We start from the raw sequence: 13,830 nt of genomic DNA on the forward strand, positions 1-13,830 counted from the left end.
GGATATGACTTTAAACTATATCCAGTGGTGAGGCCCCAGCTTGTGGGCTTTGGGGAGTGTGGAGCCACCCTTTAATTACCATTGCTCCCAGGTCCACTCTGATCCGGAGTGGTAGTACCTGTTAGGGTCCCAACTATGGGTTAAATAGAAATCGACGTGAAAACAACAAATATACTCTATTAAAAAAAATTTTCTTCAAAATCTTTGGATTCGGCATTAAATAACCCGAAAAGGGTTGATATGCCGTAAAACAAAAACGACCAACTAACCAAACCAACTTGCCAAAACCTCCTGTAAACTTCAAGAGAAGTAATCTCAACTAAATAAAAAACCTCAATACAACCAAAATAGGAGATAGAGCTTGTCATAAAAGAACACAATTAAAGCCTTTGCTATAATAATTATTGGCTAATATCTTTCCTCTGATGAAAAGAATGCATTCTTTGAAACTCTGAGGATTAAGGAAATCTTAATATTTCTTTTTGAGTATCCTGTTGAACTATTAATTCTTGTAAATTATAATTTACAGTATTTAATTGTGATATTATAAGTTAATATTGTCCAATCCTGAAACATATAATGCGTTTAACAAGATTTATACAAAAGCAAAAGTGCTCAATACCAAAGTAGTGCAAAATATACTTTTTAGTTATTTATTTATTTATTTTTACATAAATATTTCCGTGTCGCTACACAGTCATGAATATGTTTCAGTCAATAAGTTGTAAATAACTAGAGACTACATCAGGTAAAGCAACATTGTCTTATTTACAACTAGTTCATTGAAACATATTCATGACTGTGTATCGATACCTAAATGTTTATGTAAAATATAATTTTTTTTAAAATATTTATTTATATCTAAATATGTATCTATTTTTTATATTTATTTATATCTAAACATGTATTTTATATTTATTTATATTATATGTAAAATATAAATTTTTTTTTTTTTTTTTTTTATATTTCTCAGAAAACAAGACGAAGAAGAAAAAATGGGTGGTCCAAAATTCACATCCAACCCGAAAATAAACTAAAGGAAGAAATAACTAAGATTTAAAATGCCAGCTTTTCTCTGGGTGGCAATTATTATTATAGCCATCCTTTGGTTACTAACCAGGTAAGTCATAATTATTTATTTATTAAAGCTCAATTTGACTATAAATACTGTCGGAATATCTCACCCATTTTGCTTGACAATCGTCCAAATGTTTGATATAAAATCGTCTCTTAAGTTTAAAACAGTATTTCTTTGTCTATTTTATTAATAACAATTTAAGTTTGGTTATTGAGAGTAAAAAATGGACCATGGATTTACTTACAGCCACCTCATAATACTCATTTCCCTTATTTTATTGTTTAGTCCTCACATTTCATGAGTGATGTTTCTGACAAAGGGTGAAAATTGCTGTTTTCTAGGCCGGCATCTAAGCATGTAACATATTATTTGTTAATTTTTTTTTTTCAACTGTTATTTCACCCCAAACAAGGCACAGTGCCACTTTGGCATAAGGGGCTACTATTTGGGACCAGATCTACAGGGATACTATGTAGGGAGTTGAGCAGTGAGGTGTCTGTTCACATTAGACTTGAACTTGTGAATGTCGGTACAGTCAAGAGAAGTGGGGACCTGAGAGTGAATTCCAAAGTCTAGCAGTTCGAGGGAAAAGCTATTTGATTAGAAAGCTTTCTGGCACTTCTACAGTGTAGGAGTGTGATTTTGCTAACTATTGGGTTAGTCGGAGGTATTTATGTTGAGAGGGGGGTACAAGTGCTTTGAATTTGTTGGAACACATTCTATCAAAATGATGGGACAGAGGTTGGAGCTTGTGCGGGACCTATAAGGTTGGCAACTCTTTTTTGGACCCTGTCCAAGAGAGAGAAAGAGAGGGGCTAGTAGTAGATGCACTAGCAATACTCCATGCATGGGCGAATGGTGACTTTGTAGAGGTACAGGATACTCTCAGTTATTAGTAATTTTCTATCATGGTAGAGAGAGCCCACCTTCTTAGCAGCAGCCTTGGCAACGTCCTCAATGTATTAGTTTCAATTTATGTTGCCTGTGAATTTTTATTCATTTATTTATTTCAGTTAGATATAACATCAAGTAGCTTCATGCCGTGTCTGGAGCAATTTCAATGATAAAAAAAAGAATTATTTCAGTCACAAAAATTATTTAGAGTGAAATGAGTTTCGGTATAATTTCAAAATGATTTATTTTTACTTTAAGTAAAAAAAAAAATAAAAAAAAAAGGGAACTACATATCGTTGCATCTGTAGGACAGGGCCCATAACTAATGTTTATGATTATTTTTCATCAGGATTTGCAGAACAAACCGTAAAATGGCTGCAACTGTGTTGCATAGGGGTACATATTTAAAGATGACAAGAGTTCATATTGAGTTCATTGGTGCTGATGAGGGAGGAGACATTTCTACGGACTGGGATGCTTCTTGAGGACTTCCTATTATTAATACAGACTGCATGATATATGATGCAACAACAGTTCTTATACTCATATAGAGAGAAGGAGGGGGATGCTTCACTTATGATGATGTTGGGGAGGACACGTAATACTTGGAAGGGGAGCTTTATACAAAGTTCGTTACAAGATGATGAAAAAACACATTTACCTTTTTGTCATAAAGAATGACGAGACGAACAATTACAAACATAAATGGTGATTTCTTTATTCGTCTGATCGGCCGGTCGATGACGTCAGGAGTTCAAACTTGGATCTACATGGTCTAATGTTCTACCCTTCGCTTCTAAGGGGCTTTCCTCTCCAACTGACTATCTCTCATCAACTGTCGACTTTCAACTCTGTCTGATCAACTCTCTAATGACTTGAAGACATCGAAGTTGTAGTCAGGTGGGAAACAGGCAAACGGAAGAGAGTTCCACAGGCGTGCACTTCTAAGAAAGAATGGAATCTTCGTTTTGATTTAGGCACAGAGTTCCACAGGCATGCAGTTCTAAGAAAGCTTATTATAAGCCTGAAGAATCCTAGAGTGGATGAAACGCAGAATATTCAGTGTAGCTTAATCGCCATATATATTTTATAACTTACTATATATATATATATATATATATATGAGCAAACAGTTAATAAAATATGTTAAAAAACACTTTGAAATGAGTTAAAAACATATTTAATCTGAAAAGGAAACACTAGATAAATGGATAGTCCTTAATCCGCGGAGTTTCGAAGAAATACTCTCCTTCTCATCAGAGGGTAGGAATTAGCAAAATGCGGGATCGGATTTTGCATGCAGAAGTATTTGATGAAACAACAAGTAAGTCAAAGATCTTAGTTGAAAACAAAAAAAGTGAAGCAGAGGGAATATGGTAAAGAAAAATGTGATTACACATGAATGGATAGTCTGGTGGAAGATAAAAAATCCAGTGACGGTAAAATCTAAATGTTAAACTTCAAGAAAGTTAAACGAATTTCCATTCGTACAAGTAAACTCCAAAGACATCCCGTAATTGGAAGAAGATGGTCCATTATAATCCAAAGGCAGAAATCCATGGAATAATTCACAAACATGTGTACAAGGAAAAAAAATAATATTAATAAAAGAAAAATAAGATGTGCTTTTCACTCTACTTCCGAGACATAACTATAAATAAAAAAGATCTATATATATATATATACTAGACTACCCGTGACCCTATGTTATATTAGCTATGGAATTAATGTATGAGCATGACACTTGTGACATAAAGAAAATAGATTTTTTGTGACATAACAGAAACATTTCTATGAAAGCATATTAAAATGAAAGAAGAATATAGATAGATTTCTATGAGTTGTTCTGTTTATAATTGTTTATTTAAAAAAAAAAACTTGCAGCCATTGAATTATAAGTGGTTTGCCATACTTAAAGGTAAATGTGCACTGAACAGATACCATAATACTTAAAGTTAAATTCAAATTTTGATATATCTTTTAATTTAAACGTGAAAAAAACCCAATCAATTGGGACGCTGAAAACGTACACCGTAAAACAATGTTTTATTGTTGCATTGATTATTTATTTGTAACACAAAAATAAAATCATTTTCGGGGTTATTTATTTATGTTGGTAGTGTAGAAGAAAATGTATGCATGTTTTTAAGAAAGATGTATTAAAAAATGGAGAATAAATTAAAAGAAAAGGAAGGCGATCGCTGTTGTAAAATGCTCTTATGGTTGTCAACGGGTTAAAGTAGATTTATTTGTAAGAAAATTGCATTAAAATAACTTATATGGAAATGAACGATGTAAAAAAAAAAGCAGAAAGTATTAACAATTGTTTATTTGGATAATTTAAACGCAAAAAAAAAATTGGGATGTTGAAAACGTACACAGTAAAACAATATGTTTTATTGTCACGTTGATTATTTAGTATAATATATATTGTATATATGAAACAGGTCGATGATTATACATATTATTTGTAATCACGTTTTGTGTTTGCTTCCCATATCTTTTATTCAATAAATTTAAGATATTCGCTTTTCTAATGACGTCTGTTTGTTTGAACAAAACCGGTTCAGCGATTTGTGTTTATTTGTTTACGCTGTTATGAGTTTATGTTTATGTACGCATGCGTAACCGGAAGTTGTAAACGGGATGGTGTGTTACAACACCCGTTACAAGGTCATTTGAGTTTTATAATTATACTAGCGAGGAGTACCCGGCGTTGCCCGGGTGTTTGGAGGTGGGGGGTGGGGGTTAAAAAAAAAAAGTAAGTATGAGGATCGAACCCGAACCATTGAGGCAAAGTTGTAAATTAAAGTGTGAAAAAAAAAAACGTGTGACGTTAACCATTGCCCCACTGCGAGATGCTAACGGAAACACTTTTGAATTTAGTTAATTACTTGGATTTAGCAGGTGCCCGTTTTAATGAGTTAATGAGGTCAAGTTTGACTGCGGGATAGTATTCATTTACTGCTGAACTCTTTTTTTTCCCTCCCCCAAGATGTTATAGGAAAAAGACTAACCCATATACGGCGAGCGACAAATATTGAATATTTATCTTCCCGAAATCGAGCAAATTAAATAGACAGGCGAGCTTCGTTGTTAACTGTGAGATATTATGATTTATATGTGATATAAAAAGTTTTAAAAAGTTGTGAAGCGAGCGACCGCTTCTCTGAAAAAAGCCTTTTGTTGACATACAGAAAAAGCGAATGTACATACATACATTTTCGCTTTTATATATATAGATATATATATATATATATATATATAGAGAGAGAGATGTGTACAGAATAGTAGAGTTTGATGGTATCCCCATGTTGAAAGAATGGATGAGAGTTCTAATTTTGTAACAGAGCACAGATGCGTGTATGCTAGCAACAACAGCAGCAGCAGCTGTATGAAAATGACCGAGCCATGTGCGAGGTGTCATAGTGAATAAGAAGGAAAGAAAAAGATTATAAAGAAAGAAAAACATGGCTGAAAAGGACAGTGATAGACGTGTACACAGGTGGATTGAATGTGACAGGAAAAAAATGTGCTCTGAACATAGTCGGACAGAGTACCACATGTTCGGCATGGCAGAATCTTATTAAGGACATTGGAGTATGAGGATACTTTTGAACAAGAGATAAGGCATTATTCTGGAAAGTACCTGTAAATAAATGTTTGTTGTTTCACTGAAAAAAAAAGTCTTGTCTTTTTTCCTTGCTAATGTCTGCATACAACATGTGGATCCTGAGTGTTGACGTGTAACGATTACAGATTTAGTGGATGCAGAACAGTTGAAGTATCAGGTTCAGTTCACAGGAAAAGGTTAAGAAAAACATTGGAGAAAATGCTAAAAATTGACTTGAAGGAAAAAAGGATAAATAAAGACTTGACCAGAAATAGTGAATTTCTTAAAGCCATCCACCATATGCCAGCGTGTATAATAAATGTTAAATTCATCCTTTTTTTTTTTTTTTTTTTACATGGGGGTCACCACTTATCAAGGCCCGAAGACCACTCAGGGATAAGGGTTATTGCGTGTACAGTAATCAATGAGATAGTATTATAGTAATCGTTAGTATTGGGGGTTTTGATAGAGTGTCTTACTTAAGGGGGCGGTTTGTCAGGAGTTTGTTTATGTTGGACTTGAAGACGTCCAAGTTGTAGTCAGGTGGGAAACAGGCAGGCGGCAGAGAGTTCCACTGGCGTGCAGTTCTAAGAAAGAAGCTTTGCTCATGGAATCTACGTTTGGATTTAGGCACAGATAAAGAGTGATTGTGATGTTTGTTGATGGAAAAAGTGTTGTATTTAAATTCGAAACCCGAAGATGAAGAAAATATTTTGATAAATGTGCATAAGTCTGTACAAGGAAAATGATATTGTATTTTCACTGTGCTTTAAAGAATTGCGACAAACACTGATGTATAAAAATTATTGTTCAGTGATGGCTGACCTGTATGTGTTGTTCAATGTGACTACATTTAAATAAATAAATCAAAGAAGTATTATAGTAAGGGTGGGAGATTGGCCTCGATGGAAAACACAATATTCTCAAACTTACCATTTAATGAAATTTTGATCTCTTTTGCCCTTCAGCATGATTTTTCTCTGAACCTGTTAAGTGTTGAGACATGTTGAACAGAGTGCAGTCTCGATACTGATTTTCATTGGTTGGTTAGCACAGCCGGTGGTTATAAAAAAGATTGTTTAAGTCATTGGTGTCACCCCCCCCCCATTAGGAGTCAAAAACATTTTACAGAACTTTAGCTTCGATTTAGCTCTTTTTAGCTAGTTGGTTTATTTCCTTATTTTTTTAAAATCCATTAAATTGTTCAAGCTCCAATCTATCGTCTCTTCTTGCCAAACTTTCACGAAAATCACTCGTCCAGCTGAAACCACTATCAATAATTTCCCCTACTCTTTATCTGTGCCTAAACCTGTGCGTAGATTCCATGAACAAAGCTTCTTTCTTAGAACTGCACGCCTGTGGAACTCTCTTCTGTTTGCTTGCTTTCCAGCTGACTACAATTTGGTCATCTTCAAGTCCAATGTAAACAAATTCTTGATGAGCCATCTCCTTAAGTAATCCAATTTACCAAATTTTCACTACTAACGATTACTACAATATTGTTCCATTGACCACTGTACACTCATTAACCTTTATCTTCGAGTGGCCTCCAGGCCTTGATAAGTGGTGATTCCTTTGTAAAAAAAAAAAAAAAAAAAGATTATGTTTAAAAATAGTTATGGCCTGTTTATAGGCATACTATATATATATATATATGAGGTTGTTTCCAAATTAAAGCCTCCTATCATTTTTACTCAAAATGTTGAAGAGCTACGAAGATGAGTGGTACCATTAAAACGAGTGATCTTTTGTGCTCCAAAATTTATTTTTCTACTTAGTCACCACTATTCTTAATGCACTTTTGCCAGGAATTCAATTAAGCATCTCTGTTTTTGACAATGGTTACTTTCTTCACACCGTCAATATCTGCAACAAAGAGATGACATTTTCAGGTCGTGAATGCATAAGTTCAGCAATCGTAACAATGTAATTTGCAATCCTCTCTGATCCATTTTAGTGAAATGAAAAATAAGAGGTATTACTCTTAAACGCCACCCTTGTATATATATATATATATATATATATATATATATATATACACACAAAGGGCTTATGAAGAAGAACCTAAAGTCCTACCTAACTAATATTCCTGGTGATAAAGTGCAAAAGAGATCCCAACAAGGGAACAGCAAGAATATTAAAAAGAGCTCTCGGCTGGTTTCAATAAAAAGCAGGGGAATGTTAACAGCTGATTTGGCTGCCCCATACCCAGCATTACAATCTTTAAAGAAAGAAAATAAAAAAAAAAAAAGGGAAAATACACACACACACACACAGCACAATCACGTTGACACATCGGTTCTTGCCAGATCACCAAAGTTAAGCAACAATGAGCCTGGCCAGTACCAGATGGGTGACCATTTGGGAAGATTAGGTGCTGTATATACCGCACCAAGACATAAAAATTTCCAAGTTGATATCTGGGAGCGTGTTTAATTCACTGAGAGAGATGTATCCTCCGTCTTTGTTTAAACATGTAACTAGGAGAATGCCAACTCTAATGTTAAACCTTATGCCTGCTTTGTCTTGTGGCAGTAATTGTACCGACAAAGATTAGCAGTTGTACCAAAAAGTGTGGTTGGTTCTGACCAAAGCCTTCACCACTATAAACAAATCATTGAGCAACTTAGTTGTTGTGGCAGAGCTCAACAAGGCCTCGCTGCGCTTACTGAATGATGCTTCCCTATTCTGTGCAGGGATGACCCCAGGGAGGTGACAATGATGTGGATGGAATGGAATTTCATCACAAAGTTGGCGGCGTAACAGGATCTGAGCAGGACTCAACTTCACACTGGGTATTATGCTACTGCAGTCTGGCACGAGTCAGTCTTCAAACTGCCATTCACATCAACATTCTTCTTTTTGTTGTTTTTACGACAATCTCTGTCCTGCCATCTGATTGGGGATATGCGACTGAGGAGAGCCGGTGCTTTACGCCCCACACCTGGAGAAAATTTTTTAACTGTGTGCTCATGTACTTAGGGTCACCATCGGAACTCAACTGCTCTAGTACATCATATGCAGTAAGTAGGTTACGGAAAATGTCTACCAATGTCTTTCCATTGACTTTGTGTGTTTTCAGTGCATATACACAGATGCACCCTCTAAATCTGTTCACGACAGATGCACCCATATGTGATCCAAGTTCTACATTATTTGTTGGAATGAGTATTCTGGTGGTTTCGTCGAGATGAGTGGCTCAGGTGGATTTGATGGCATGTGTTTCACACATTTGAGGTAATTGTTCCTGTAATTTTAACAATCTTTATTTATGAAAAATAATGTCTTTCAAATGTTGCCTATTTTCAGCTTTGAATATTTGTGCTCTTTCCAAAATATTATTCATGACAGATTGCAGAATCTCTGGATTGCGATTTAACTCCCTTATTTCGTTCCTGATGTTTTTCTTCAATTCTTGTAGGGTTAGGAGTTTGATAACATAGACCAATACACACACTTATTTACATGAAACTTCATGCCAGAGACACCCTGATTGGCAGCATGCAGGTTATGAACGACGACTTTGTACAATGCTTGCAGGATTACAAGAGAGTAATGCCAGATTGCCCAATATTCTCGGAGGTGACCTGCAACACGATTCCGTTTATCAGGAAAAACAGTTTGGATGAGGGAAATCAGATCTTGATAGTTGCGGTCCACCTGTGCTGCACTGATGACATCAAAATGTGATACGACTCAATTTGCTCAAAGGCTGAAACACTGGTCATCTCAAGTTTAGACACATTCTCCGGAATTGGTGCCAAAAGAAAGGCATGCTGGTTTGGCCGGTGGAGCACGAAATGACTGGACTGCTCTGACAACGGGTGCTACTTGGCAATACGTTAGCTTTCATACACCCTTCCCTACTGAAGTACAAGCGATCAACCTGGTCACAGAAAAAGAGGCTGCGTGGTGAGATGATCCTAAGATCACAATCGGCAGTGATCCACCCCTTGCATGGTAAGGCAGATCCTCCAACAGCTAACACCCATTTGAAGCTAGGAAGTAACTGGGATTTATCGAGCCCCGTTTGTCTCAAATGTTTCGGGCCAGCCAAGCATATGTTTGCACCACAATCAGGAAAAATGTCCAGAACAGCAGTTGAACTGATGCCTTGATTCCACCGCTAACGGAAAGGGCAGTGTAGAGGTCAGTGTCACCCAGGCTAGTCTATTATATAAATCTCACCTGTCTGTTTAAATGTATGTATGTATGTCTGCCTAAAACTTTTGACAGAGACAATGGATTTTCACAAGATAGGTATCATTTTTAAGCTCAATCCTTCGGACGACAAATATAAAAAAATTGACAAAAGACATTAACTCCTTCACCCTCAACTAGGCACTTTTTTACAGGGAGGGGTCGTTTTTTTTGGCGATATTTTTAAAAGTCATCCCCTCTTTTCGATTGACAAGTCTTAATTTAAACCTTTGCAACTTTGGGTTTAGCAATGAATGCAATGGCAAAGACGTCAATTTTTTTTTTTGTCACATTCTTTTCCTCCCTCGCAGTATGGGTACGAGCCTGCCTACTACCACTTTTTTTTTTTTTTTTTTTTTTTGCTCACACACAACTCCAAACACCCGGGCAATGCCAGGCACCCAAGCTAGTTCATATGAATCAGATGATTATTTTTAGCATTCATTTCTCTGATATCTTTCTTGTTGAAATTCTCCCTAGAAAGACACCAGGTACTTACAGGAGGCACCACAAGAAAGTTGCCAACATACCTAAGTTAAAGTATTTTTTGTGGAACAAGATGAATTTTAACTTGGCACACCCAGGTTTTCAGTCACCATCACTTTCCTGTTGCTTTTTTATTTTTTAATCATGTTCACCCCCAAACAAGGCATATTGCCATTTGCGCATAGAGGCTTACTATTTGGGACCATGTTTAGAGAGGATGGGCAAGATGCTTGTTGACATTACATTTAAACTTCTGCATGTCAGGTAACTGGAAGAGAATTCTAGCAAAGTCTATCAGTTTGAAGAAAGAAGCTATTAAAGCAGATTTTCCAACATCTAGGGACCTCTACAATGAAGGGGGGGGTACATTCCGTAAAAAAAAAAAAAATCTTGTAAAACAGGCATAGGGATGTAACATTGTGGTGATGGGACAGGGGTTGGAGTTTAGTTGACAGTGCGGGACTTATTAGATTGGATGACTATTGTTGCTGCTACACCCTTTCTTATATCGACAGAATACAAAATCAATTTTTAAATCTAGTGGGGGGGGGTAATTTTTTCTAATTTTTTTTATTTTTTTTTATTTTTAACACCTTTTTCTCTACTCATTATTTCCATGGAAGATGCTCGACTGAGCGCCAATTTCTGTAAAACAAGAACTCTTTTTAGCACAGCAAAAAAAAAAAAAAAAAAAAATTTTTTTTCCATGTGCTAGAATCAGTTGGAATTTCCATGAACAAAGTTTTTTTTCCAATGACTTCCCATCTGGAATAGAGTGAATTTTATAAAAATCGATCAAAATAAATCTAGCCACGATGTGCCTTCACAAATTGTAGATATTATAATCTAGGGGGAATATAAACAGTTCTAAGAAATAGTAACCCTCCCAGAGAACTCCCCCACCCCCAAGCCTTTGTTGGATATACAAGATGTTGGGGGAAACCAGCTCCACTTAAAAAAGGGGAGTGTCCAAATGAATAGCAATTGTCTGATATGATGATTTTCACCGCATTGATCAAAGCTGATTGCTTTTGCTCCATCAGTTTCACTTTATTTATACTAAAAAGTTGAACAAACACCTGACAGAACAGAATAGCGTGAATTTTTTAAAAATCGATCAAAATAAATCTAGACAAGACGTGTTCCTTCACCAATCATAGATATTATAATCTAGGGGGAATATAAACAGCTCTAAGAAATAGTAACCCTCCCAGAGAACCCCCCCCCATCCAAGCCTTTGCTGGATATACAAAAATGCGTGCTTGAATTAAAGTTTAAAATACTAGAGTCAAGTATCATGCTTCAGTTGTGCTCGAAACAGGAACATTCATTTCGAACGCACCCCCTTATCAAAGAACCTACTGTTGATTTTATTTTTATACACTGAATTCTTCTGCTTGTACAGTGATAAATCTTCTCAAATGCACTTTAATCAAAATTGGACTGTATCTTCTTTTATCATATTTTTTCAATTAACAATTTTCGATACTTATTCGAATCATTCCAATGTAAAACCTATCTAAGAACACTCCCAGACACATAAAGTGTATTTGTGTGAAATTTAAAAAAAAAAAAAAAAAATTACCCCAGACGTTTTGGAGTTCACAGGGAACAAACTAAAACACACAAAGTGCCTTTTATATATAAGTAGAGATAGATATTCATAGACGGAGAGAATGCCAGGTGGTCCTACCAGTCAATAATAATCTGAAGCTTACAAAAACAAATTAACTAACAAATATTTAGATGTAAATGAGTTGTATATGTCCACCTGAATTCCTGTTTAGAATCACAAAATCAAAACGAATGAGAAGAATTTTAAAAATGCATTCTTATGTGTTCAACAAAACCTATACCAGTGTCAATACGTACCTACCTATTCACCTCTGGTCATATCCACGGCACGCTACACGTTTCCTACATCTAAATACCTAGAACGGAGCTGTTAAACCTAACATAGTGATATAGGGCAAAAAGGGCAAAAAAAAAAAAAAAAGAAGCAACCCTAGTAGAAGCTAGTGTCCCCCAATAATACTGAGATGGCAGAGAAGAAACTGGAATCCTAGGAAGATCTCCATCATTCCAGTAATTATAGGAGTGACCGGAATCTTGAAAAAGAATCTAAAAAATTACCTGGCAAATATACCCGATGAACCAAGTGTCAGAGAGATACAAGCAATTACACTTAAGGGGACTCTTAGAATCTTAAAAAGATCTCTCGATAGGAGTGATGGGATTAAGATTCCATGAACAAAGCTTCTTTCTTAGAAGTGCATGCCTGTGGAACTCTCTTCCGTTTGCCTGTTTCCCACCTGACTACAACTTGGATGTCTTCAAGTCCAACATAAACAAATTTCTGATGAATCGTCCCCTTAAGTAAGACACTTTATCAAATCTCCAATACTAACGATTACTACAATACTATCCCATTGATTACTGTACATGCAATAACCCTTATCCCCGAGTGGCTTCCGGACCTTGATAAGTGGTGACCTCTATGTAAAAAAAATGATTTTTACTTCGTCAAATAATGACTTCCTGTCTGCTCCACCTGTACAATCTGTGGCTCTCTCTTAACTTTCTTAGGCAACATTGTTTTTTTTTTTTTGCACTGCTCTTTTTATACATACACACAATCAGTGCGGGATCAGATTAGGAATTTCATTTAGATTTCAGCTTTTTTTTTTTTTTCCTTTTTTTCTTTTTTTTTTCTTTCTTTTTTTCTTCCTTTTTTTCTTTTTTTCCTTTTTTATTTTTTTTTTCTTTTTTTTTTCCACTTCACCTTAGGATGTATGCAAAATTTAATCTTTTTTTTTTTGTTTGTAAATGTAACGATTCTTTTTTGGCCCTGTCAGCAGGACGTTAGAATACACTGATTGTTCCTTTGAAAAAAGTAAAAGTGGGTGGCAACCCGTGATGTCCGAGGATGGGATCCCGGTAGCTGCGGGAATACCACCACTTCTCGACGCATCACTTTGGCCCTTGCCATACTTTTATTGCCCCCCCCCCCCCCGACAAAAGGAGGGTGTACCTGTATGTAAGTTTTGAGACATTATGTTGAACAAAGATGGCGGCGTAGTTCAGATCAGTAATTGGCAGTAACCAAGATGGCGGCCAAGAATCAAATGCGGTTGGCAGTAACAAAGATGGCGGCATAGTTCAGATCAGTAATTGGCAGTAACCAAGATGGCGGCCAAGAATCAAATGCGGTTGGCAGTAACAAAGATGGCGGCGTAGTTCAGATCAGTAATTGGCAGTAACCAAGATGGCAGCCAAGAATCAAATGCAGTCCGTGGCGTAGTTAACGGCGAACTGATCGAATCCAAAATTCGGCAATTTTTATAATAATTTTGAAAGGTTTTCATTGGTTGTTTAGCACATCCGGTGGTTATAAAAATGATTGCCGAATCCATTCGTCACATACCCTCATTAGGAGTCCAAAACATTTTACACTGTAAATTCACCCTTGTCCGTTCATACTTTTCTCAATAACTACGCCTTGGAATTAAAAAAAATTTTGCACAAACATTATGAGTAAAAAAGTAACAGAACGGATTTT

At 36.0% G+C, this 13,830-nt stretch overlaps 1 protein-coding gene across 2 annotated transcripts in view; it reads left to right on the top strand.

The window, feature by feature from the left end:
* The window catches only part of LOC145269494 (protein hobbit-like), a 387,158-nt gene that overhangs the window by 1,297 nt on the left and 372,031 nt on the right, over positions 1-13,830 (top strand). For both annotated transcript variants that reach the window (XM_080125227.1, XM_080125228.1), the window contains exon 2: positions 974-1,120. In XM_080125227.1, the coding sequence (XP_079981353.1) occupies positions 1,062-1,120 (59 nt within the window). In that variant the 5' untranslated portion in view covers positions 974-1,061. The remainder of the gene's footprint in view (positions 1-973; positions 1,121-13,830) is intronic.

The sequence above is a fragment of the Euprymna scolopes genome, chromosome 45, assembly GCF_053919585.1.
Source record: "Euprymna scolopes isolate OS-2025 chromosome 45, ASM5391958v1, whole genome shotgun sequence".
Taxonomy (NCBI): Eukaryota; Metazoa; Mollusca; class Cephalopoda; order Sepiida; family Sepiolidae; genus Euprymna; species Euprymna scolopes.